This window comes from Larus michahellis, chromosome 2 (assembly GCF_964199755.1).
Source record: "Larus michahellis chromosome 2, bLarMic1.1, whole genome shotgun sequence".
Taxonomy (NCBI): Eukaryota; Metazoa; Chordata; class Aves; order Charadriiformes; family Laridae; genus Larus; species Larus michahellis.
In genome coordinates, this window is record NC_133897.1 from 20,006,541 (window position 1) to 20,030,173 (window position 23,633).

General features: G+C 43.6%; 1 protein-coding gene across 19 annotated transcripts in view; it reads right to left on the reverse strand.

The window, feature by feature from the left end:
* Window positions 1–240: 240 nt before the first annotated feature.
* Window positions 241–23,633, reverse strand: part of KIAA1217 (KIAA1217 ortholog) — a 371,695-nt gene continuing 348,302 nt past the window's right edge. For 15 of the 19 annotated variants that reach the window (XM_074574454.1, XM_074574455.1, XM_074574452.1 and 12 more), the window contains 11 exons: window positions 22,321–22,451; window positions 21,928–22,075; window positions 19,777–20,278; window positions 18,871–19,051; window positions 13,402–13,556; window positions 12,652–12,798; window positions 8,145–8,264; window positions 4,784–4,864; window positions 2,976–4,664; window positions 2,388–2,510; window positions 241–1,637 (listed from right to left, as the gene is read on the reverse strand). In XM_074574454.1, coding sequence (XP_074430555.1) covers window positions 1,143–1,637; window positions 2,388–2,510; window positions 2,976–4,664; window positions 4,784–4,864; window positions 8,145–8,264; window positions 12,652–12,798; window positions 13,402–13,556; window positions 18,871–19,051; window positions 19,777–20,278; window positions 21,928–22,075; window positions 22,321–22,451 — 3,772 coding nt within the window. In that variant the 3' untranslated portion in view covers window positions 241–1,142. Of the gene's footprint in view, window positions 2,511–2,975; window positions 4,665–4,783; window positions 4,865–8,144; window positions 8,265–12,651; window positions 12,799–13,401; window positions 13,557–18,870; window positions 19,052–19,776; window positions 20,279–21,927; window positions 22,076–22,320; window positions 22,452–23,633 lie in introns of all 19 variants that reach the window. The other 4 variants (XM_074574468.1, XM_074574470.1, XM_074574469.1 and 1 more) reach the window with 4 other exon arrangements.

Here is a 23,633-nt window from a genome sequence, read left to right on the forward strand (position 1 = left end):
ATACAAATATATAAGCATGCAGCCCTTTATTTTTGTAAAGATCTTTGCTTATCATAGTTCTGTATATTACATTATGGTGTTATACAAATAGATTTATTTACAAAACCATGAGCTCTGCAAGCTTCTTGCCTTTTTTTTTTTTTCCTGTTTGACTGATATCCATCTCTTTCAACCCTTCCCCATATATATTTTTAAGCATGCGTAAAAATTAACTTTGGTGTGGTAAAACTACTCTATGTGCCCAGCCACATACAGTATTTATTTATTTATATATATTTATAGATATGTACAAAAGTTTGCCAGTATACAGAACAGTACAGAAGTGTACATTTTAAAATCCACAATGCAATATGTTAATGGGTTACCAGGTCTCAGTAAAATAAAACTGAAGGAAAAAGGTGGATTAAGCTAAGAAAAAAAAGTAATCGGCAACTACCTAGATGTGTAAAACAATTTTTTTTTTTTTTTTTCCTTGGCTTGGCAAATTCTTAAATATCATCTGAATGGCAGTGCAATAGGTTGAGTTGCCTCATGCACACTAAGACCAGGCTCGTTCTGTTCCTTGTGCAGAGGTTTACTGTCCAGCATACTACTTTCAAATGTACATTACAATAGTATCAAAATGTTTTGGCAAAAAGATCTTGAAAGGAACCATGACATTTGTTGACAAAAATAGAAATCTGTAACAAAGCTAAATAACACCAAAATAAAAGAAAAATATTTTAGTTTCAGTTTTACAGTTGTGTATAATAACACTTTAGTATATCTCTGTTCACTTCTAGTCCCCATAATGAAAAATAGCTTTATACAAAACAACTTCCTAAATTTTTAACCATACATTTCCCCATGCTCAGTACACGGCCGTGCACACGCACTCAAGTTCACTCACACACCTTCACACTTTTTTGTAAGAGGTGCTGCCTAAAGGAAGAAAACGCTCTTTTATCATTACAACAGCAACAGTTTTACAAAAAAGCTTCACTCTAATCTAGTGTAGTAATTCAGTATTTAGCACAGGATTAGTATTAAGCCTCCAGCGATACAGCAAAATGGTTACGTTCCCTGGTTAAAATATTGGCTGCGGATTCTTTGAAAATGAACACAAAGCCTTGGTGACCTCGCAGGGGTGCTGCGCGTAGCCTTTAGGATGGCTCCTTGGCCGTGGGTGGGGTGGACTTGCCGGCATTTCCGTTCTGTGCCTTGTAGCTGGTGAAGCTAGGGGTGTGGATTGTCCTGATGCTCTTCATACCTTGGGTCAGTGAAGTGGGAGAGGTAGAGGAGGGGGGGGAGGTAGAGGAGGAAGGAGGGGGTGGCCGGCCGTTTTGAGTCTGTAGCGAGAAGGAGAGATGGTGACCTTTCCCTGGGTAAGTGGGGCTCTGAAACTTGGAGGAGCCGTTAGAGACAGAGGGGATGAGGGAGGTAGAGTAAGTGATGCGACCTGTCTGGGGACCGAGAAGGTTAGAGGAAGGAATGGAGGATTTAGTGGGTGGATTAAGAGGGTTAGAGCTGTCACCGCTAGAAGCAGGCGCTGAGCTGCTTTTCCCAGAAGTGGGAGAAAAGGCTGGGATCTTAGAAGCAGGTAGGGTAGGGGAAGTAGCCTTATAGTCCCCACCAGCTTTCTTAGCACTTCCATTAGCCTGCAAATAAAGACGGCAGGAGACAGTTTGTCAGAAAGCCAGTAACATGATAAACCAACAGGACCTGGGAAAATAGCCCTACAGAGAATAAGAATCAACAGTTCGAGGCCTGAGCTAAGTCTTGCAGCCGTGGACTGGACCTGGTAGAAAACCCAAAGTGCCCAACAAAGAGTGCATAGAGAGAGAGAGAGAGAACGAGCCAACAAAGCTTTCGTGAGAAGGTGCGATCTACGGGTTACAGACCAGTCACTACATTGGCCATGCGTCTGGGTTATTAACGTGTGAGCAGACATGTCCGGCCGGAGAGTTAACGTGCACCTACTGCCCTCTACTACACCGACAGGTTAGTGTCCAAGGCCCCCAGTAAAGACTCTCTGAACAGAAGCTTTCCCCGCTCTCCTAAGGAACCGCCACATTTACCAACGGGAAAGTAAACAGGTAGTTGACATCTTAAAATTACAGCTGAATATCACAGTTTAAAAAAACCAAAACAAACAAAACCAAACAAACCCAAACCAGAACAAACAAACAAACACAAGCAGCAGGTGTTTTATTGCAGACGTGCATGCACAAGCATGGTGAAAAGATCAGTAGATACTGTCATGCCCCCAGGATCCAGGACGTCCAGTTAGACCTCACTCGAAAGCCAGGCATCCGTTATTTGGTATAGTCTCAGTCAGTTACTGGAGTTTTTAAATAAACAAACAACACGAAATGTCCATCCAAACACCGGGTTTAGGGTAAAACTACCTGTCTGTACTGGCGCGGATCCTGCAGCTTGTGCTGTTTGCCTGCTTTCTCCGTGCTTCCTTGTCTAGTTTTTGAAGCCATGGGGACCGGCATCCGGCTTGTCTGGGAGGCAGCGCTGGAGCCCTGCGGAAACGAGTGGAGGGGGCAGGGAGGGGAGACAGGGAGAAGGCGTCATCAGCACCGCTGTGCCTGAAGAGGAGCCTGCACACCATGCGCCAAAAAAAAAAAAAGCCACAGTATACATGCAGGGAAAGTTCAGGAGCTTCACACCGCAGGTGTTAATTTCCAGAATCAAATGGAGAAGAACTGCTCAGCTACTGATCAGCCTGGATTTCGTGTCAGTGACGCTTCTCATTTCACACAGCGGATTATTCGACCCAGCTCCCCTGCATTTGCCCATCACCAATCAGCAGCAAAGATTAAAAAAAATAAAACCAACCAACAGTCTATTAGCTGTTAGACACCTCATGGGGAGCCCAAACAAGCCACCTGAAAGGAAGCAAACAAATCACAAGACCCTCTTGTTTAATGGTGATTATTGCAGATTTTAGAAAGCAGCTGGAGGTTTGATTTCTCGGACTAAGGTACCTTACGTGCAGTGGCTGGGATTGACGGAGGGGGCTCTACGCCAGCAAGGCTCTCATCCAGCACTACAAGCTCTCGGGGTGGGGTCTCTGGTACTATCTGGGCAGAGAAGGGGACAGTGCTTCCCTCAGAGCTGTATGTGCTTTCAGGGATAGATTTTGGACTCATCTCACTGATGGTGTTTTCCAGCTGCTTTATAGTCTGCTCAAGGCTGTCTAGCGTTCGGTATGTACTCTGCCGAATTTCGTCAGTCCTAGACAGGGAGACTGCAGCTCCAGGGGGTCCCTCTTGCTTCCCAGAAGGACTTTTGTCACTGTCCTCGGGCTGAGACCTGGTGATTTCAAATCTCTTTGCTTCTTTGTGCTGCTTCAGGGTCCCATCTTCCTCCTCTTCTTCATAGACCACAACCTGCAAGGTCTTCTTCCCAGTCTTGGTTCCTGTCCGTATCGCCTGCGTCAGAGCAGCCAGTTGCTTTTTAGGAAACTTAAACTTAAATTTTTTCTTAGAATCCTGCCTGTTTCCAAACTGATCGGCGGAGTCCAAGTTTGCTTCTGTGTTTAGCCCATAGATCTGACGGTATTTGTTAAAAGTCGTCTTCGTGCTTTCCTCCTCTGCAGGAAGGCTGGGTTCTGCAGAGTCAGGGGACGACTGAAGGTTAAATACGTACTGCTCACTGAGACCGTGAGCTGCTGAATACTCTGCGATTGCTTTTCTGTCATTAACTACTGGTGGTTCTTCCTTCTGGCTTTCAGAGATTTCATGTGCTTCATTTTCTTCCTCCTCCTCTTCCTCTTCTATCTTTTCCTCTGTCATCATTTTCTCCAACTCCTCATCACATTCCTCAAAAATTGTAGAAAGCCGCTTATATGCTGACCTAATATCCATCGGTTCGTCAAAAATTATGATGACGGGTTTTTTGTCCAGACACACCACGGGCTCTTCGCTGTCTGTGTTTTCTGGGATACCCTTCTCCGACGCCACTTCCTTCCTCGCATCGATATTCACTGTTTGCACATCTCCGCCTTTCCGGCTGACTATATCGTGAACTTCCCCACTCGAGAGGACCTGGACAGCTGTTTTAGTAATCATGAAGGCGATGTTTTCTGTGGGAGGGCTGTCTTCACTTGGAGAGCTGACTGAAGAATCTGTCTCTTCGATGCTGTTCACGCTGTTACTTCTGGACACTTTGGGTCTTAGCACAACCTGACTGTAGCTGACCGCAGAAGCGTCTTGCTCCTGCAAGGAAGGCTGAGGCCCCGTAGCCTCCTGCGTGTGCCTCGTGAGAGGGGCAACGCTGCTGATGGGGATGTGCTTGCCCGTGCTCTGCAAGGCTTCACCCTGTGGCGGGCCCTGCTCAGCATCTCGTGAGAGTCTGTAGTTTGGCTTTTGTTTTCCAGTTTCAACAGCTGGAAAATGGGATCCTAAAATATCTTGAGCCCCTCTTCGTTTGTCCTCCTCTGGCAAACTGACACCAGACAGGTTTGTGCTTATATTCTGAAGGTTTTTCTTAGAATAGTCTCTACTGTCTACAAAAAAACCCTTGCTAAATGTAGGACTGTCATTCATTGAAAAGCCAATTTTACTGTCAGCTGTGCTGGATGAATCAGAACCCAATTCTTCTTCAGTTTTCCCTTCCCTCTTCTCTTTAGGATGGTCACTATCTGTGGGAGATCCTGTTGTAGCCCCATACACCTAAGGGGGAAAGTTGGATTACTTAGTTATTCAGGGCTGTTACCTTTACAGGACTTTTTTTTTTTTCCCCAAAATTAATCATCATATTCTCAGGGGAAGCGCAGACCTCGTGAACTCACCACTCTCTTTACTGCTGCAGAGGCATGTCTGAAGTTGTCATCATCTGATTCCTGTCTGTCTTCGGGGCAAAATTCCAAATTCTGGCAGAACAGTGCATGATGTTACTGCTTTGTGCTATGCATGTGGCCAGCATGGGTTGTTAGCTAGGGCTCCTGTTTTAACAAGGCCTCCAGAATATGCAAGTGCACACTAATTACCTTATTTCCAACACAGTGCTACCTTGACCTGTTCGCTTTCCAGCTAAAAAAAATAATCCCCAGTTTGTATAAGATTGACGTTGAAAAGATTCACAATATCTGATTAAATTCTGCTGGGACACATCAAAGGGAGCCTGATGTGGAAGGGCTCGCAGCAGGGCGCTATGGCTTGCTGGCTCACCAGAGCGCCGAATGTGAGAGCCTGGCTAGCCTTGAAAGGAAGTTTTGTACTGGTAAAAGCTGATTTTCAAATTACAACATTTCGCTGCTTCTAATGTTGCTCACACCTGAGCAGCGCTGCTCCATCACAGTTAATACGATCACAGTCCGAGCATTTCTAAATCCTTGCTGCAGCTTAAAAGTACTCCTTCAAAATTACCAGCGGCACCCCGCAGCTCCCGTGGAAGTGCAGCATGAACCACTGAGCTACATTCATTTATAGAAGCAACTCTGAACAGCACACAGCATGCTACTAGCTCAAAAGTAGTATATTCCCAGCAATGCAAATTTAAAGGGACTTTTTTCTTTATTTTTTAATGAGGTCCCCTCGAGATGCTGTTTCATAATACCAGGCTTTTGTCTGGGGCTTGGTTTGTTAAGTGTTAGCGACAACTTAGGATAAACACCAGTTGTCAGGGTGAAGGAATGACCTGAAGAGACACCATGCCTATGAACGAGCGAGAAACGACTGTAGATTTCCTACAGTCAAAAGACGGCTCACCAAGAAGGAATTGAATCTGGCCTCAAATGCCTGAAGGCAGTGAGCCAAAAGCGTTACTGCTGACATTGCTTGAGAGTAGACGCTGATTCCTAACACACCAGAAGGACAGATTACGCTTCTGTGAGCATCAAGACGTGCAGAAGATCAGTCAAGAGAGTCGTTCTCCCAGCTGAGATGAATGAGTGATGGTACAGTCATCCACAGGTTGGCTAGTGCATGCACTCCCCATGCTCGCAGAGGTTCACAAGGTACAGTTTCTACATCTTGTGTGATATTTTCTTATATACTGTCTGAGGATTTTACACAGAAAAACTTTACGCACAACCAAACCGCAGGAGTGAGAACACCAGCGATAGACCAGAGTCACGGTTCATCTCTACAGAGGCTTACTAGCAGTAACAAGGCTGTGCAGCTGCTCCACGGCTACCTTGATGTCCCTCATATTTCTAAAAAAGGAGGAGCTATCACACAAACAAACCCCAGCCAGCGAGGCATCAGGGGACAGGCTGACACTGTCAGCACTTCGTGCTGAGAGCTGGTATCAGAACAACACGCCAGGGCTTACTGTACCTCAGGCCCAGATTTGATAAGTGGTAGGCGCCTTCCTGTCCCATTACATGTCAGAGCTCCCAGACTTAGGCCGGGCCATGTAATGGCACTTGTTGCCTGGGGATATGCTGACTCAGTGACTGCGTTCCCATTTCTCTAGATCTTTTTTATAGCAAGTTCCGCTTCTTGTTCGAAGCATCAGTGCAACATCTCATGGTGTCATTGTACACTATATCTCATTTTAGGAACTGCTGCCTTTCTAGTAGAAGAATAAAACTACAATAAAATTCATTTCCTCCATGAGTTTATCATGACATAAGGCTCCATATTTAAAGCCAATAAACACTCTGTCATGTCAGATGACAAAACCAGATCTCATTAACCTTAATTTCCTGTACTCTGTGTTATTCCAGTAAGTAGCAGTTTATGGCAATTACTTGGCAGCACATTTCAAAGGAACATTTGTGCTACAGGATGTGCAGTGTCTTGAGTGGTGACCCAGGGTTTTGTATAACAGTATGATCTTCTTATTCTGACACCAGCAGTAACGAGGACGAGTAGCGATACGTTCACACTTTTTTTTTCCCGGAACAATGTCATACACTCCACAACAAAGCACTTTTTCCCTTTTACTCATAACCGTACCCTCAGCCAGCCAGGTGTTTGCAGCTTTAGACCAGAACTGCTGTTTGGGCAGGTCAAAGCCAAGTCCTTGCGTGCAATGCCCTGACCTGGCAGCAGTACCGTCTGGGCAACGTATGGCTTTTGATGATAATAATATATCAGACACCACCATCTAGATGTCACCTTGTGCTTTACAGCTGCAGTGCCTATGCAGATGCAGCTCACCATGATTAGGGCAGTTGGGTTCTTCTCTGCCTTGAGGACCTGGCAAAGTCATTTTCTCTCTCCCTGCCTCAGTTTCTGTTAAATGAAGTTGAAGTGCAATGTCTCCCATAAAAATCCTTGGGGAGCTACTCATGATGTGAAGGTATTACTGCTATTTCCAATTTGCATACATACACACAAAATGCATGACAAAGTTGAAATGCTGTGCTGTGTTTTCTTCATATCCCCCTCCATTACAAACTCGCATTTGGATGACAAGTTGTCATGCCTGCACGACCCCCTAAACCCATCAATGATTCAATTCATTATTCTTAAACTTAAAAAGAGAGGTCTGCAAAGGCAGAAATATTTCTCCTTTTCTTCATCCTACACGTTGGCCGCCCACTAAGACCACTCAGCTCAATTAGCAACCTCGGTCCAGATACAGCTGTGAAATTCAACCCAATTTGGCTACAGCCCCAGACACAGGGCACCTCTTCTAAGCTGCATGACCAAAGAGTGAATCCTGGGCATTATCTTTCAGACTATGGGCAAATTCAGCCCACCCACCTTGACTCTGTCTTCCAATAAACTGGATAGGCATTCTGAATATCGAATAACTATTTCTGGGACCAACAAATGAAGCAAAATAAAGCAGAAATTCTCTAAAGTGGTTCTTGAGACTGAGAGGAACCACTACTCCTCAAGACAAGAACAAGGCTTAGGAGAGATGCTTCACTATCCATTGCCAGACCAGCACTGGAAGGATGTTCTGAGGAATATGAAGATCTCTTTGGCGAAACTGATGGATCCTCTTTTAATTTTGATTTCACAGAATCATAAAACTTCATGCAACCCTTGTATAATTGCTGATGAGACACATAATATAGATTGATATAACGTTCCATATGAGCATTTCTGAGCCCTACTGAGATAAAAGGAAGAAGCCACTGGGCAGTGGTGGATGGTGGTTAGAGAGAACAGGACACGAGATAGAAGATTAGTTTTGAAGGAAAGAAGGTTATGCCAAGACCGGCTGGCATGTTTACAAACGCCATTTGTTACCTTCTTTTCCTTGTGATGCATTAAAGTCCCAGGCCTTATGTCTTTAACATGTGTATCATTTCTGGACTGTTCAGCATGACTGTTTGAGTTTACATCCATAAAAGAGCACTTCTGGAAAGCCTAGGAAATAAATACTGCAGGTTATCAGGAGACCAAGAGCTTTCACACAGAAATGCCTGGAGATGACCAACTGCAAAGACAGCATTTGTTTTTAACGTTCACAGCTCAGTAATATTATCTACAAGCTCATGAGATAATAGAGATTTTTAGACTATCAGACTAAGAGAAATAGGGCATTCTCTCCAGTCTGCCAAGACTGCGCTCTAACTCATCACGCTGACCTCAAGGTTCCCTGCAGGGAGGTGAGCTTGATTTCTATTTTTACAGGTGGGGAGAGAAGGCCCAAAGAGGTGCTGCAAACTATCCAAACTTAAGTAGGAAGCCCATGACAAATTTTGAGCTTGCAACTGTACTTACTTCCTAGTGGCTGAGAATCATGCAAGAGCTACATAATGCTGCTTGGACTTGGAGACATGTATCTTTGCCACAGTCTTCACTAACGCCCCAGATGGTGACAGTCCCAACATAAGGGCTTTTGGACCACTGGCCTCCCACCATGTGTACCCCAAGGCATGGCCCAGACTTTTCAGCCCTTTATCTTGCTGTTCTCTTTCCATTTCCTTTTGGTTTCTCTAGCCAACTGGCTCCCAGATCCAGAGAAGCAGAACCATCACTGCCACCACTGTGCAGTGCTGGCTGCAAGCGTGCATCACCGGGATTTCTGCAGGCCTCTACTGGCATGGTCTGCCTTCAGTGAGATGTACAGGCAGGACAATGACAGCCAGAGGAATGAGGGATGAGTACTTACAGGAGTCAAATACATTGTGACATGCAAGAAGATTATATTCTTATACCATGTATTAGGGAAATTATTTAATTCCTGGCAACTCTCATGAAATTAATAGCCCTGATTACAGATTAGAATCAGGCCTGTTTTTTAAATACTGTACTCCTTGTATGTATTGCATGTTTATGCAAAATCAGAAAAGTAACAATCATGAAAAAATCCAGTGCAAAAATCAGGGTGTAGCGTTTCTTCTGGTTTTCCATTACATCCTATTTGTATGTGCTTATAGACCAGAGTACCTAAGATGACATGGAACTATTAGAAAAAGTAGTTTTGCTCCTCATAATACAGGATATGGACTTTCCCAGCTTACCGATTTGTGAGATCAGTGATGTGTTTTTGAGTTAGGCATACCATCTACAAAGTCATCCTCAAAGTCGTTCAGACTTTAAGTGATGAAGAAACCATTATTTCCCTTGGTAATTTGTTTATTTATCACCTTCACTCTGAAATATCCATAACAGTGTCCAGATACAATTTGTGCTACAGCAGCTGATTATTATTATTATGCCTTTTTCTGCTAGATTAAAAAGTCCACGTTGTACTCAGGTCTCTTCTGAACCTTCATTTTCTTAACAGCCTTTTCAAATGGGGGATGTCATAGAATCATAGAATCATAGAATTGTTGAGGTTGGAAGGGACCTTTAAGATCATCGAGTCCAACCTTTAGCCTACCCTGACAAGAGCCACTTCTCAACCATGTCCCTAAGTGCCCCGTCCACCCTTTTTTTAAACACCTCCAGGGATGGTGAATCCACCACCTCCCCGGGCAGCCTATTCCAATGTTTAATAACCCTTTCAGTGAAAAAATGTTTCCTAATATCTAATCTAAACCTCCCCTGATGTAACTTGAACCCGTTTCCCCTCGTCCTATCACTTGTCACCAGGGAGAAGAGGTCAGCCCCCATCTCTCTACAACCTCCCTTCAGGTAGTTGTAGAGGGTGATAAGGTCTCCCCTCAGCCTCCTCTTCTCCAGGCTAAACAACCCCAGCTCCCTCAGTCGTTCTTCACAAGGTTTGTCCTCCAGACCCCTCACCAGCTTTGTAGCCCTTCTCTGGACACGCTCCAACACCTCAATGTCCCTCTTGTAGCGAGGGGCCCAAAACTGAACGCAGTACTCGAGGTGGGGCCTCACCAGTGCCGAGTACAGGGGGATGATCACTTCCCTACTCCTGCTCACCACACTATTCCTGACACAGGCTAGGATGCTGTTGGCCTTCTTGGACACCTGGGCACACTGCTGGCTCATATTCAGCCGGCAGTCAACCAACACTCCCAAGTCCTTTTCCGTCGGGCTGCTTTCGAGCCACTCTGCCCCAATCCTGTAGCACTGCATGGGGTTGTTGTGACCCAAGTGCAGGACCCGGCATTTGGCCTTGTTGAACCTCATACCATTGGTCTCAGCCCATCGGTCCAGCCTGTCCAGATCCCTCTGCAGAGCCAACCTACCCTCAAGCAGATCAACACGCCCGCCCAGTTTAGTGTCATCTGCGAACTTACTGAGGGTGCATTCGATCCCTTCATCCAGACCATTGATAAAGATATTAAAGAGAACCGGCCCCAGCACCGAGCCCTGGGGGACACCACTTGTGACTGGACACCAACTGGATTTAACTCCATTTACCACCACATGTCTGGATACTTAATCATGGATGCAGCATTCCAGTGCTGATTTCACTGATCCTGTACACAGAGATAAAAACACTCCCTGGTCTCACATCTACACCCAAAGCAGACATTAACTCTGTGGCAGCAGCACTGTCCTGGGACCTCCTATCAACTTGTTACGGCAATGCCCGTTTCTTTCCAAGATGTACAGTTGTGGTCTGGCCTATATTTTGTTATTCTTCATGTGGACTTTATATTTCACTAAATGTATTATGACCATTAAGTGATTGCTATCATCTCCCTGCTCTCATACTTCGCTAGTTTGAATTAAGCTGATTTAAACAGTAAGGATTTTAAATATATTTCCAGGCTGTTGATGAAAATAGAGAGTGACACTGGGCCTGTAGCTGATCCCTATGGGATTTGACTGTAAACATCTGCATCAAGGGCAGCACTTTCAGAGCCAGACAGCTCTCAATTGTCCTACGATAGGGTTTTCTTTGTATACTCCATGGTGCCAGATTTTTATCCAACTGTTGTATGATGTTTGATCAAATGACTTACAAAAATGTTTACAGGTATACAATTCTGTTTAAGCAGTCAAACCTGTTACCTGATCAAAGAGTGTTGTTTGCTTTGACAGATCTGTGTTCCATTACATTGTGTTTACTAGCATAACTGTTTACGTCTGTCCTTCAGTTTTTCACTGACTGAATCCCCTACCTGATTTTCCATTATTCTGCCTGTCACTGATATCAGACCAATAAATTTGTAGCTCCTGGATCAAGCAGTGTGCCCTTTCTAAAACATGGTACTCTGTCAACCTGGTATTTTGGTATTGGTTTAAAATAAGCATTAAACTAACATTTAAACCTGTTGAACTACCATGCCTATTTTTCTCCTTAGCTTTCCTCAGCCTCCCTTTCCACTCCCTTAACCTTCACTTCATTGTCACCAGTTGCAAGGCAGCCAGGTTGCTTTCCTAGAGACAGGAGACCATGCAACAGTTCCACTGTCCCCAGCTCTCCTGTCGTACTGGCCATTAGCACACAAACGGGGATAAGAGTAAACTGCTGCTCTCACTCCCTGCAAACCAACTGTCTGAAGCACTGGTGGTTGAGAGCTGAGCAAAGGGGTAGGGGGCACACATCACACGTAACAGTTACTGCTTAATATCCACATCTCCTGTGCTGCAAATGCTCCCTGGGCAGCACCAAACCCCTGCTTTTGGCAGGTGGACAGCAGGGATCATCTCATGTCATGGCAGTGCTCTGAAACACCCCAACATCAGAAATTATAGCCAGTTAAGCTGATCTACATCGCCTTTCCTTATGCAGGCATGGAAGAGGACAGAGATTGCCCCTGGGAAGCTGGAGCTTGCTGATGGTAGCTGCAATAGTTGGATTTTACTGCAGCATCGCCATCACTGAACTAAACTGGTCTATGTGCTATCAAGACATATGTGCTAAGACCGGCAATAGAGCACTACTCTTATGGCACTGGCAGAGTAATGTACCAGTTATGCAACAGGGAACAGCAAATGTTTCAGAATGCTCAAGTCCTCTGGGAAACCTTGGACCATGGCACAGAACAAGTGAGCACATCCCGCCAGGAGCACACCCCATATTCTCTATTCCCACCAATGTTAACACAAATGATGGGCTCTTAGCACCTTGCCGGTCTGGTACTAAGTGAGAAATGCTAGGCCAGGGACAACCACACCTAATGCACACCAATATTTTATTTGTCCCATCTACATGTGTAACATTCTCCAGTGGTAACCCCTGCATTCTTGACCACTCTTTCAGCTCCATACCTCTTGAACAAAATTCAGACGGTGCTTACAAAACGTGTACCACCCAGTGCAATAAAGTGTGACCGGGTGAGACTGGCAAACCTGCTTTCCTCCATGTTCTGAGCTATAAATTGTGCCAAGGCCCTAGAAGTGATATTGGGCACAGCTGTTTTCATGTGCAACCCAAAGGGCGTACCTGTAATTCTGCCATTATTTTATCTCCTTCCTCTTCCTCTTCATCTTTTGCAGATGATGCTACAGCATGCCCTGTGCTCCGAGACAATGCCTGATCCTCTTTAGTGGCTTTGGATTGTGCTATTTGCCCAGCATCTTCACTGCATTCCTACATGAGGATGAGAAAGCACAGACAGACAATATAGTTGAGTCCTCCTGATGCAAAACAAACACAGAAAAGTCAATGGTACTGCAATTCCCCTGTTGCAAGGTCCCCCTTTTTTTTTAAGGAGACTGCTACTTCATCAGTTCAAAAGCAACCAATATTGCTGATGTGATAGCATGTTCACAGATTAAATACTGTACTTCCCTCCACTTCAGGGAACAGAACAGATGGGGAAAGGAAGCCCAAGGAAACTAATTTGCAACATTTTTGTAAAAACGTTCTCAAATCTGAGCTGATCTTCCCCATCTGTGTAAGGCGTGGGTTTTTTCATTTTTAATCTTCTTACCACTCTAAATGAAAGCAGCATGTGACTTGCCTTCTACATTGCTAGGAGATAAGAGCAGCAAGACTCCTGTAAACAGAACTGATCAAACCTTACTTGTTCATTTGGCCTAGCAGTAGTGTTTCCTGGTAAGCAGTTTCAGTAGCTCTCCAGGACGTAGTTCTGTCTCAACTTATTTTGTGGTTTATAGACACAGCCCAAGCCTGGGAATGTTTCTCTGTGCCAGCCACTCATCTAGTTGCCTAGAGTCTGAATCATCAAACCTTGACAGCAGCAGCCTCTTTTCTGGCTGCATAGGTGATATCTCCTGATCTCGTTGTGGTTAGTCCTGAACCTGGCAGGTAACTGCGCCGTGGAGGTGGAGGAGGTGGAGACTTGGTCAGTTTGTCATTATCCTGTTCTCCATCAGGAACTTCTTCTGCAAGTAAACAGAGCAGCACAAAGTGAGCACAGGTGAAAGAGGGGAAAAAAGTATTTGCGTCCTTGACTCAACTAGAAAGGAAAAAAAATGTCTTAAAAGGTCCTGCTGCTGAACATATATGAATAGAAACACATTTGGGATTCAAGCAGAAATGCCTTGAACAAATGTAGACAGTGCTGCACTTGCACAGAGAAACCATGTCATTTCATCCAGAAATTTTCAGCAGAACTCGTCCACCACGTCACTGTGGCTGGGTTTCAGCCCTTGGTGTACAAGTGTGACAGCACAGCACGCTTCTGCAAGTCAACCACTCGTAAAGAAGCATGTAAGGCGGAGGTTCAGCTGGGTACCTGGTTACAAATAGTCCCTCTTTGAAAGTATGGCTACTGACGTGGCTATTAGCATGACACCAAACCTGGAGGCTTCTTGTCATTCTCAGCAGCACACATTTCTGTTCTGCCTGGGAGGTGCTGCTGGCAAGGTGCTAGAAGATGAGCTGAAGAGTTTTGTCCATCTTATAGTTGGACAAAACTAGCTAAGTTCAGACAAAGGCTGAGAAGGAAAATATAAATCTGCTCTGGAGATGCCACCTCTCCAATTCAGCAGGTCCTCTTGCCCCTGAGCAAGGCAGGGGAGCACCAAGGGCAACTGCACTTGCTTCTCTTCTACGGCAGCATTTGGTTTCACTTTACTTACTCCTAACTATTCCAGGAATGCACAAGTTTGCCTTTGAATTATCATATAAGAGCCCTATATGTATATTTTGCTAACCCACCAAGATTCATATACCAAATCCAATAACTGAGTAGATCCAGTCCTTGCCTTCTGAGGAGAGTCTTCCAAGAGAAGACCAGTTTTCCAAACCGGTATTTCCCCACGGCAATGTTTCCCCACCCAGCTGCCACTTCCTCTTCCCCACCGTGACTGGATAGCATTTTTCCCAGAAGCAGCATTACATTGCTCATGACCTGTGCCTATGTATTTCCCGTCACAGGCCGAGCATCATACATGGCAACAACTACCATGTTCACGTTGCTCTTTACAGGGTCTGTTTTCAAGAGCGAGAGAACGACCTTTCTGCAGCTACTCAGTGTTACATAAACAGCTGGAATAAATATAACCCAGAAAGATAAACCCCTCTGCTTTTGGGATTACCCAGCTGTTCAGGACTAAGTATTCCCTCTGGGCAAGTTATTGCACAACTGCCCACTCCCGGGGCTGTGTCAGGCTCCTCCGGTGCGCCGGCTGGCCACTGAGACTGGACAGAGAACCTTGTCTGACCCAGCCTCATCTTTGTTCCTTCTTAGCTCAAATGTTCTTTGAAACTTCCTAAGCTTAAAGAAATGCTACCTTGTATTATCTCCCTCCCTGTTTATCTGGCACTCACTCACAGGATTGCAACAAGAGTGAATTTCCAGGTGCACTTTGCATTAGACCACTTCCTTGGTCAATATGCACCACTAAGTTTTTTGTGACATCAGAGTTCCTGCGGCTGTAAAAACCGAGTAATTCCCTCAGATGGTGTTTAGCAGACTATGATGTGGGGCCTGTCCGAATCCCTACTCCGTTTAATGGGCTCAACACATTGCTCTCAAACTGGTAGTGGCTCTGACTGCAAAAACACCGAAGTTTTTCTCAAACTTAATAAAATCAAGGCTGGATGAAGGCACATGGACGGCACAAAGACAGAATGATTGCTACCGTCTCTTTCACATTGGTGAGACATCCATCCATCTCCGTCTTCAAAATGGGAAATAAAAAGGAGAACTCCATGCAACAGAAATTGTCAGGGAGTGGCAGGTGCACAGGCTATCAAAGGCTAATCACTTCACACCCCTTAACTGGAGCTGTTAAGGAGAGGTCATGATAGGGTTTGCTCACAGTCAGCGCAACAACACCGGGCAAGATGTAAAACTTCAAAGCTGGATTTCTGTTTTCTTTGCTAAACAATTTTATTTCCCCAGTCTAAATGGGAAGGGAAAAAACCTTTGGAGCAATGAACATGAGGAAAAGACCTTATTCTAATACTTTTTTTTTTTTCTTACGGATGAGTTCTCGTAGCGTATTTACATAGGGAAGAGTAAATGGACAAGTACTATTCACTCAGTCAGAGGGTAACCATGATCAAAAACGCTGCTTTATGGAACCTTCTTTAGTGCCAAAGGGCTCAGCACTTCTGTGAACAAAATGGGAGTTGTTCTTCGCCAGCCATTGCACTGAACTGAGGCATTCTTTAACAGGCACAGCCAGACTGGAATGGATTTCCCCCACCATAAAAATTTCTACTTGTGCCAAAAAAATCCAACATGACTTAAAACAATGTCAAAATAAAAATGCCTGCCTTGAAGCAGCCTTTGTAGTCAAATAAGCAAACTGCCTTTAATGGAAGCTACTGATCACTCAGTACTTGCAAAAATCAGGGCATTCTCACTTAGGAAGTCAAAAGAGACATGAAGGAGCCCAATTTCTAATGTACACACTACAGACATTCCCCATATTTTTCACTGAACAATCTTGATAACAAAGATGAGTTAGAGTTGAGACATTAAAGTATTTACCATCTCATCTCCAAAACTGTGTAAAGTGTGTAATTTTACTTTGCTTTGTGCTTTGCAGGGAGAAAAAATGAGTTTCTTAATCAGGTTCTGTGTGGAGAATGGCTGAGACGACGTATTCTGGCAATGTGATCTATCTGGCTTCTGCAGCAAAGCCAACAGAGGACTCAGCTAATTTATGGCCAAAATGTCTTACACGCTATATTAGTAGGTAGGTGGTCTCTCTTTCCTTATGTTGCTCAATTATCTAGTCTACAGCAGACTGATATCGGAATTTTCATCTTGAATCACAGAATTGGGTGGCATGTGAGATATTTAATCAGATATTAAAGGAAAAGTTTTGCTGTTCCCTTATTTATGTTACTATTAAAGGATTCATTATGCGCAACAGAAGGCAAATGTCTCAGTCTCATCAAATTTCTCCTGAAATCTGCTGGCTACACACTGTGCAAAATTGTATTCTAGAAGTGGATTAGTTAACTATGCAAGTTACAAAACTTCTCTGTTATTGTGTTCTGCACTTTTTAAGATGTCACAGCTCAGTGCACCCATATGGTATTTATTTTCACTGACATTTTCTATTTATGCCTCACATTATACAGGATAATTGTGTTGATAGCCAGTAACCTCACTGAATGGTGCCAGAATTCTAAAATTATTTTATGAGGTTCAGCAGAATTTATTTTAAACATCTACGTTGTGAAACATCCAAGGAGCCACAACTTGTCAATGCTAACGGTGCGCCTAGAAAAAAACGCTGGATCTGAAAGCACTCTTCCCAAATTCTATATGAATTTGTGTACACAAGCCTCAGGGCATCGTTTTGAAGCTATTTACAACCTTGACATGCGAACACCTTGAGAGCAGCATGCAGCTCTGGTCTCCACAGCTCCAGAATGACACAGTGGAGTTAGAGGAGGGCAACTGAACCCAGCCTGGGGAGGGAGGTGCTTGGGGCTAGCAGACTGCAGGAGGAGGCCAGGTTCTGTGGCAGTCTGCAGATGCCAGTATGGGTAACCAGCTGAACACAAACTTCCCCGTATTGAAACTGAGAGAGTGTGTTTGTCCTCTGGAAATAAAGACTCCTCAGGAGCAGGAGAGTAAGAGTACTGCCACAGACAGTATCACCCATTGCCTCTGTTGGAGACAGGCTGTTGAGCTGGAGGACTATTGCCTCAGTATCTGGGAAAGAATTTTCAGCTGACTCTTGTTTGGCTACTGAGGTAAATCCAAGGTTTGGCTGAGGCATCTTCTTTGTTCCTTGAACTTTGAAGAAATTCAGACATGGATTTGTACGTTAAATTGTGAAAGAAAAAGGACTGGAACGACACTCCAACATCCTGCTATCACAACATAGCTCTACCTATATAATTCTTGATCAGTGCTAGTCTAAGCCATTCTCTCCAGTGATGGAGATCTTGCATCCTCCTCATTGCCTCATACAGCCTTCTTCAGTGCTTCACTTTCCTTATCATTATGAGTTTTTTCCCTAATACCTAACCTGGATACTCCTGGTTGCAATAGCCAACTTTTACTGCTATTCTACCCACACAAAGCAAGATGGCCTTTTATTTTTTAAGCAGATTTTTATGTATTCAGAGATTGCTTTGTCCTTCCTCAGCCCTCCCTTTCTCATGCTAAACAAAACCAATTCTTTCTTTTTTTGTTCCCCCAGAGATCATGTTTTTTTAGAGCTCTGGTCATTATCATCACTGTCCTCTTGACTCCCTCCTATTTGTTCAGTCTTCCTTGAAGTTCAAAACCAGGAAAATCTGTATCATAGCTGTGGACAGCCAGAATGCTTACTGTGAAAGTCACACTCGTTCATTCCTACATATCTATCCACTTCCCTGAGACAACTCAGTTATGTAGCATTACACGTAATTTTTAGACTTCTGGGGGACTCATCCAAAATACTGGTTGAATTTATAGTTTAAGATTATAGAGTTAGCAAGGATCATTAAGATCAAATAGCCTGACTTTCCACTTAATATAGGTTCAAGGATTTCTTTAAACAGGTCTTGCATCATGCACAGAGCTTGTGCCTGAGTAGCCTTTCATAAAGAAACACAGCATTGCTTAAAGATTTGAAGTGGCAGAGGATCCCATACGTTCATAATTAATCTTCAGTGAATAGTTAGTCTAAATGTTAAAATTTGACAACTAATTTTTAATGTGGCTTTTTGTAGCTTCAGCTTCCAGTTGCTGGAACTTGTTGGAACATGTTCTGCAAAGTTAAAAGGCCTCCTAACCCTCAGAAACCTCAGGCATGTCTTGATCTTCTTTTGATAACAAATATGTCTACAAAAAGAGCTCTTTAGGTTTCTGATGGTAAGATCATTTGTCCTCAAACTCTTTGTGGTTCTTTCCAGAGCTCTCTGTAATGCTAAACTTCTAAGTACAAAACTGAACACAGTGTACCAGATATTAGTATAGCATACGGATACTCTCATCTCTGTCAAAAGCAAGATGTACTCTTACTTTCCTGCTCAGGAGGAGTCTTTATTTCCAGAGGACAAACTCACTCTCTCAGTTGCAATACAGAGAAATTTGTTTTCAGATGGTTACACCCATTGGCACCTGCAAAATCACTGCATCCTGTCCACAGGACATGCATTATTCCTCAGGGACACACTCACAGGGATGATTGAGAACACAGAAATCTGTAGACTAAAACCATTCTAGAAAGTAGGAAAAATAACCTCTCTTCTCCAGATATGCAATTCTATAGCACCATTTGCTCTAGCAAACCTTACCTGAGACTTCTAGCTTTTCCACTGCATCCCCTTTAGGCAGGGCTGCTGGCTGGGGAGGCATCTCCAGGTTAGGAATTGACTTCATTATATTGGCCTGGGCCTCTTCCAAGAGCTTTTCAAATTCCTTCCCATTATAGTGATCCAGGTTTTGTCTTTTCTCTTCCCATTTCTTTTCAGCTTTCTAGACAAAAACAGGAAAGTACCTATTTATTTCTCTGATTTCTGTTATGATCACTTACTTTAAAAATAATCCACAGGTAAACATTATAGGTCAGTATGGATTGATTATAGTCAGCAACTAGAGGAAATATATTAACACTAATTGTACACTGCTTCTGACTTCCACTGTGCTAGATACGGAAGAAACACGGAAGAAACACATGACAGACTGACAGCGGCCAGTGCTCACTAAAGGAACAAAGGCAAAATTTAAATCTGGGTCACTGCCTTACTATATCACGCTGGTGATTAAAGTGCATTAAGACGTGAGAGTTCACTTGTGGGTTTTCTCAGTGTCTCTGTGTGAAACCACTGGAACTTCACATTCTTTCACTTTTACCTCTCCATAATGAGGGATATGGAGATTTAAAGAGTGAATGAAATCCACTGATGCAAGTGTTGCCAGAGAATCATATGCTATTGTTCAAAAATAAGGTATTCTAAAAAAGAATTTTTACATTTTTTTAAATAAAGGTTATTTTAAAATCACAGTTACTCATTTTGGCTCATGTTATTATCCTGTTGCATTTAAAATCAGAGGGTATCTTCAGAAGTGCACGGTGTAGTTAGGGGTGAAGCACATAAACCCCCGGAATGCATTTGGAAAATCCCACCTGCAGTCTCAAGAGTGAGACTGGGAGCTCAGACCCAAAGGGAGGACAATTGGTTGAGTAGAATACACCGTACCTCAATTGATACAGCTCGGTTTCTGGTACTTGCACTGTGAATTTCCTCAATGAAAAGACTTTGCATGGTGTTGCCATTGACAGAGACCTGTGGTGCTGGTGTGGCTTGTGTGGGCTGGGGTCCTGCTGCAGGCTCTTGCGGGGGGACTGGTGGGGTGGCTGAGAGGTGGCCACCCGCCGGCACACTTTCGCTGTGGCTGGCTGCAGTGGGTGAACCCTGGGCGTGGTTGACCAGGGCTGATGAGTGCTGAGACTGATGCATGACAACAGGTGAGCTCTGCACATGATGGACCGTCATCGTTGAGAAGGGGACAACTTCTGACTTGACTGATGACACCTGGGACTCTGATGTGATTGCTGTGAGGTTTTGCTGTGCATGTCCCTGGGCATGCTTGAGCTCCTCCTGGTTTTTCTGAGAGTCAGCTGCAGTGGCCTTTTCCATAGCAGAGTACTGCACGGCTTGGGATGGATCCACACCCCTCAGAAGTCCTTCTGTAACATGTCTGCCCAGCCAAATTAAACACAACAGCGTGGCACATGGTTAGCACACAGGCGAGTCATGAGCAATACTTGACAATAAATATTTGCAAGGGAAAAGCACCTATATCAAAAACATCAAAATGATGTTTTTTTTCTCCTGACGCTCTCAGTTGTGTGATTTTATAGCTTTCTTTCAGAGTCAGGGACTCAGAGTTTTAAAGAGGCTACTCTAATTACGATTTTTTTTGCCTTTTAAAATATTTACAAACCTTCGTGGATGTACTGGCACTTTTTGATGAAATCATGCGTTACAGTGGGTTGATTTTAGGAGAACAGAAATCAGTTGACTTACATTTTATACACTGTAACTTGCTAAACAAGATGTTCCTGGACTATAAGCACAGAAAGTGGTAGTTACATAGAATGTGAGGTAGTAGTTTGGCAGATTGCCAAAACAAAGCCTTCAAATGATACTTCACAAAAGTCTCCTCTGTCAAGAGTTTGGGGTAGAATGAGCTGAGGATGTAAGAAGTCAACTATTTCTAGCAGCTAGCTGTGAAATGGCTGAGCTTCGGAGTGTAGCTAGTCATCAAATGCCATCAGTTTTTCCATTACTGAAACAGACTTTATGAAGCTTAATTTCGCTGCAAAAAACTACTTTTAGTAAAACTTTGGCATGCATAGCTTATTGTTTTTTTTTTCCCAAGCAGGGTGAGACAGGAAATAACTGTAGTCATTTTTAAGAAAAGGAAACTAATATCAAAGAATATAGATGTTTATCTGCATGGAAAAGTAAGTGACGGCTCTTAGAAGACCTGTTACATAAACCATTTTATCCATCTGCCAGTACTGGCAAATCCATTTTACATATCCTCCAGGATATATGGAAACAATGACAACCCTACACGCCTTAGAATAATGGTAGCAACAACAGGCTTATGACTTACATTTTCTTGTAATTGAAGTAAAACTGAGATCACCACCACTGACAGTTTGGCCTGATTCACTGGTTTTGAGTAGGAATTAAATTCAATGCCTATTGCCTCATATAAATCAGCAGTCATTTGCTGCTCATATATTCTGACAAACATAGCTAAACACTGGCACTTAGTGGACAGAAATTTCATCCAATATTTCAACTTTCTTTAACGCATCTTCCTTGCAAAGAACAGAATAAAGAATTTGCATGAATGCACAAGCATATTGAAAAATATTTCTTTCTTTCAGAAGCTTTAGGATATCTTTATCCATTTAGAATCTTTTTCTGGTTTATTTCTTACTGTTACATTTTTAGGGATGCATGCTTCAGTGTCAGAGAATATTTCTATTAGCTTAGATTACTGTAAATGCCAACAGTTAATTAGGTCAGATATGGGACTGATGCCACTGTAAGCTTTGTCATCCAAGTACTTCCCAAATCTGGAATTGTGGAGTTCAGAGGGAACTAGTTTCAATCATAAGATCTTGGCTACTGGGGGTGTTGGTCAGAACAGAACCACTACATAAAAGGCTAATTTGATTTACCTTGAGAGGGCTCTAGGAAGAATCTATAAAATACTGCAAGCGAGTTGCGTTTCACAGAATTGCCCAGGGAGAAGGGGAGAACCCAAACCTGAAAGCTGTTCCAGCCCTCCTTGAGGAAATTCATTAGTTTTGAAGAAAAAAAAATCACCTCCTGAGCATGGTAAGGATATCGGTCATGCTGCGCACACGTTTCAGCAAGCTGTCTAGCTTGTGTGGTTCTTCCTTCAGGAACCTCACGGCTTCTACCTCAATCCGGAGGATCGCACGCATTTTATTCTGCAATGTTGGGAAATCTCCTGCAAATACAACAACTTTGGAGCTCAACAGGAAATAATAAAAACCTTGGGAATAAACAGATGATGGGGTGAATGTTAAATAGTTGAGTGTCCACCTCTCTCCAGGGGCCCTGCAACAAGCTCCTTAATCCCAACTTTAAGTCTTTTTGGAAGTGAAAGTTAATGCCCCCAGATTAAAGGGAAAACTGTTCTCAGCCACTGTGCTTAAGAGAGAAGAATGAAAAATAAAAAGGAAAAGTATATACCTTTCAGGGTGGCAACAGCTTCTCCCACTTGACGCAAAAGAAAGGCTCCATCTTCTACATCTTTCAGTGTAACTGTTTTGCTGGAAGCAGTGGAGTCCCTCTTCAGGTCTTCAACAAATGCCTCCAGCTCACTGTCAAAACAAGAAAAAAAGTGGACATAAAATGGAAGCATGGCTTTCACATTACAATCAAATATATCTAGATAAACAGACTAAACTAAACCAGAAACTTCAACTGTCGTATCTTATAATCTGACACCACAGGCTGAAAAAACAGAAGGGTACCATGAGAGGAGGTGAGGATGCCGGACACTCACACTCACAGCATAGGAGCAGGCTTAGAACTAGCCCAAGTCATTGACTTCTCTGACAGGCTGCAGATGTGCAGAGCTTACCGACCTCAGGGCAGCTGCGCTACGAAGGCAGGTGGGGTGGTGAAACACATCTAACAGACAGCCCTCTGGGGATGCAAATCCTACAAGGGTACAGACACACTGTACCACTACCTCCAGTACTGTTTTGCACCTTGCATTTTCTCATTGCTGAGGACATGCAAAAGAACGCTCAACAGCAAAGTAACAACCCAAAAACTGGCACTAATGGCCCCTTGATGCAACCCTGTTTATCTGCTGGGTCCTGATAGATAGAATACAGGGTCCTGCTTCCACAAGTAGCCAGACTAAAACAGCAGGTGTGCAGCTTTCGTTCAGCATTTGGATTCAAGAATGAGTCACTTCAGATGTTTTTTCCAGCCAGTGCTGTCCTGTACTTCCTCCGGCGCCATCCGGTGCCTCCTCATCACCTTTCCCAATTATTTTTTCCAGTGCTTCCATACTTCACATAAATTTTCACAATCCTTCAGACACAGAAACTTCATTTGGGGTTGAGACCACATTGCTTTAGCTGGAGTTTCCACACAGAAGCTTAAAATTTCTCAAAAACACCTGAAATGCATTATGCACAACTATACAAACACCCATGTGAATACCTTAAGAGGATCATCTCTTAAATATTTATTCTAAGAGAAATCCACCTCTATTAAGATACCAAATTTACTAACAGGAATGTTCTGAGAAGCAGTTTAATTGCATGACAGAAAACAATTCAAAGTAAACTCTGAACTGACAAAATGGCTACTCATTTTAACCTAATTTTGGGCCTCATTTCTTGCATCCACTCAGGTAGCAGTTTTGCAATTACTGTAAGAGAACCAAGATACAGGCTGATTGCCTGAAAAGGGGTAGGGGAAGACTGATTTCTGCACCAACCATACATCTTGCATTTCCCCGCATTTCCCTTGTGCCAGCACTGCGA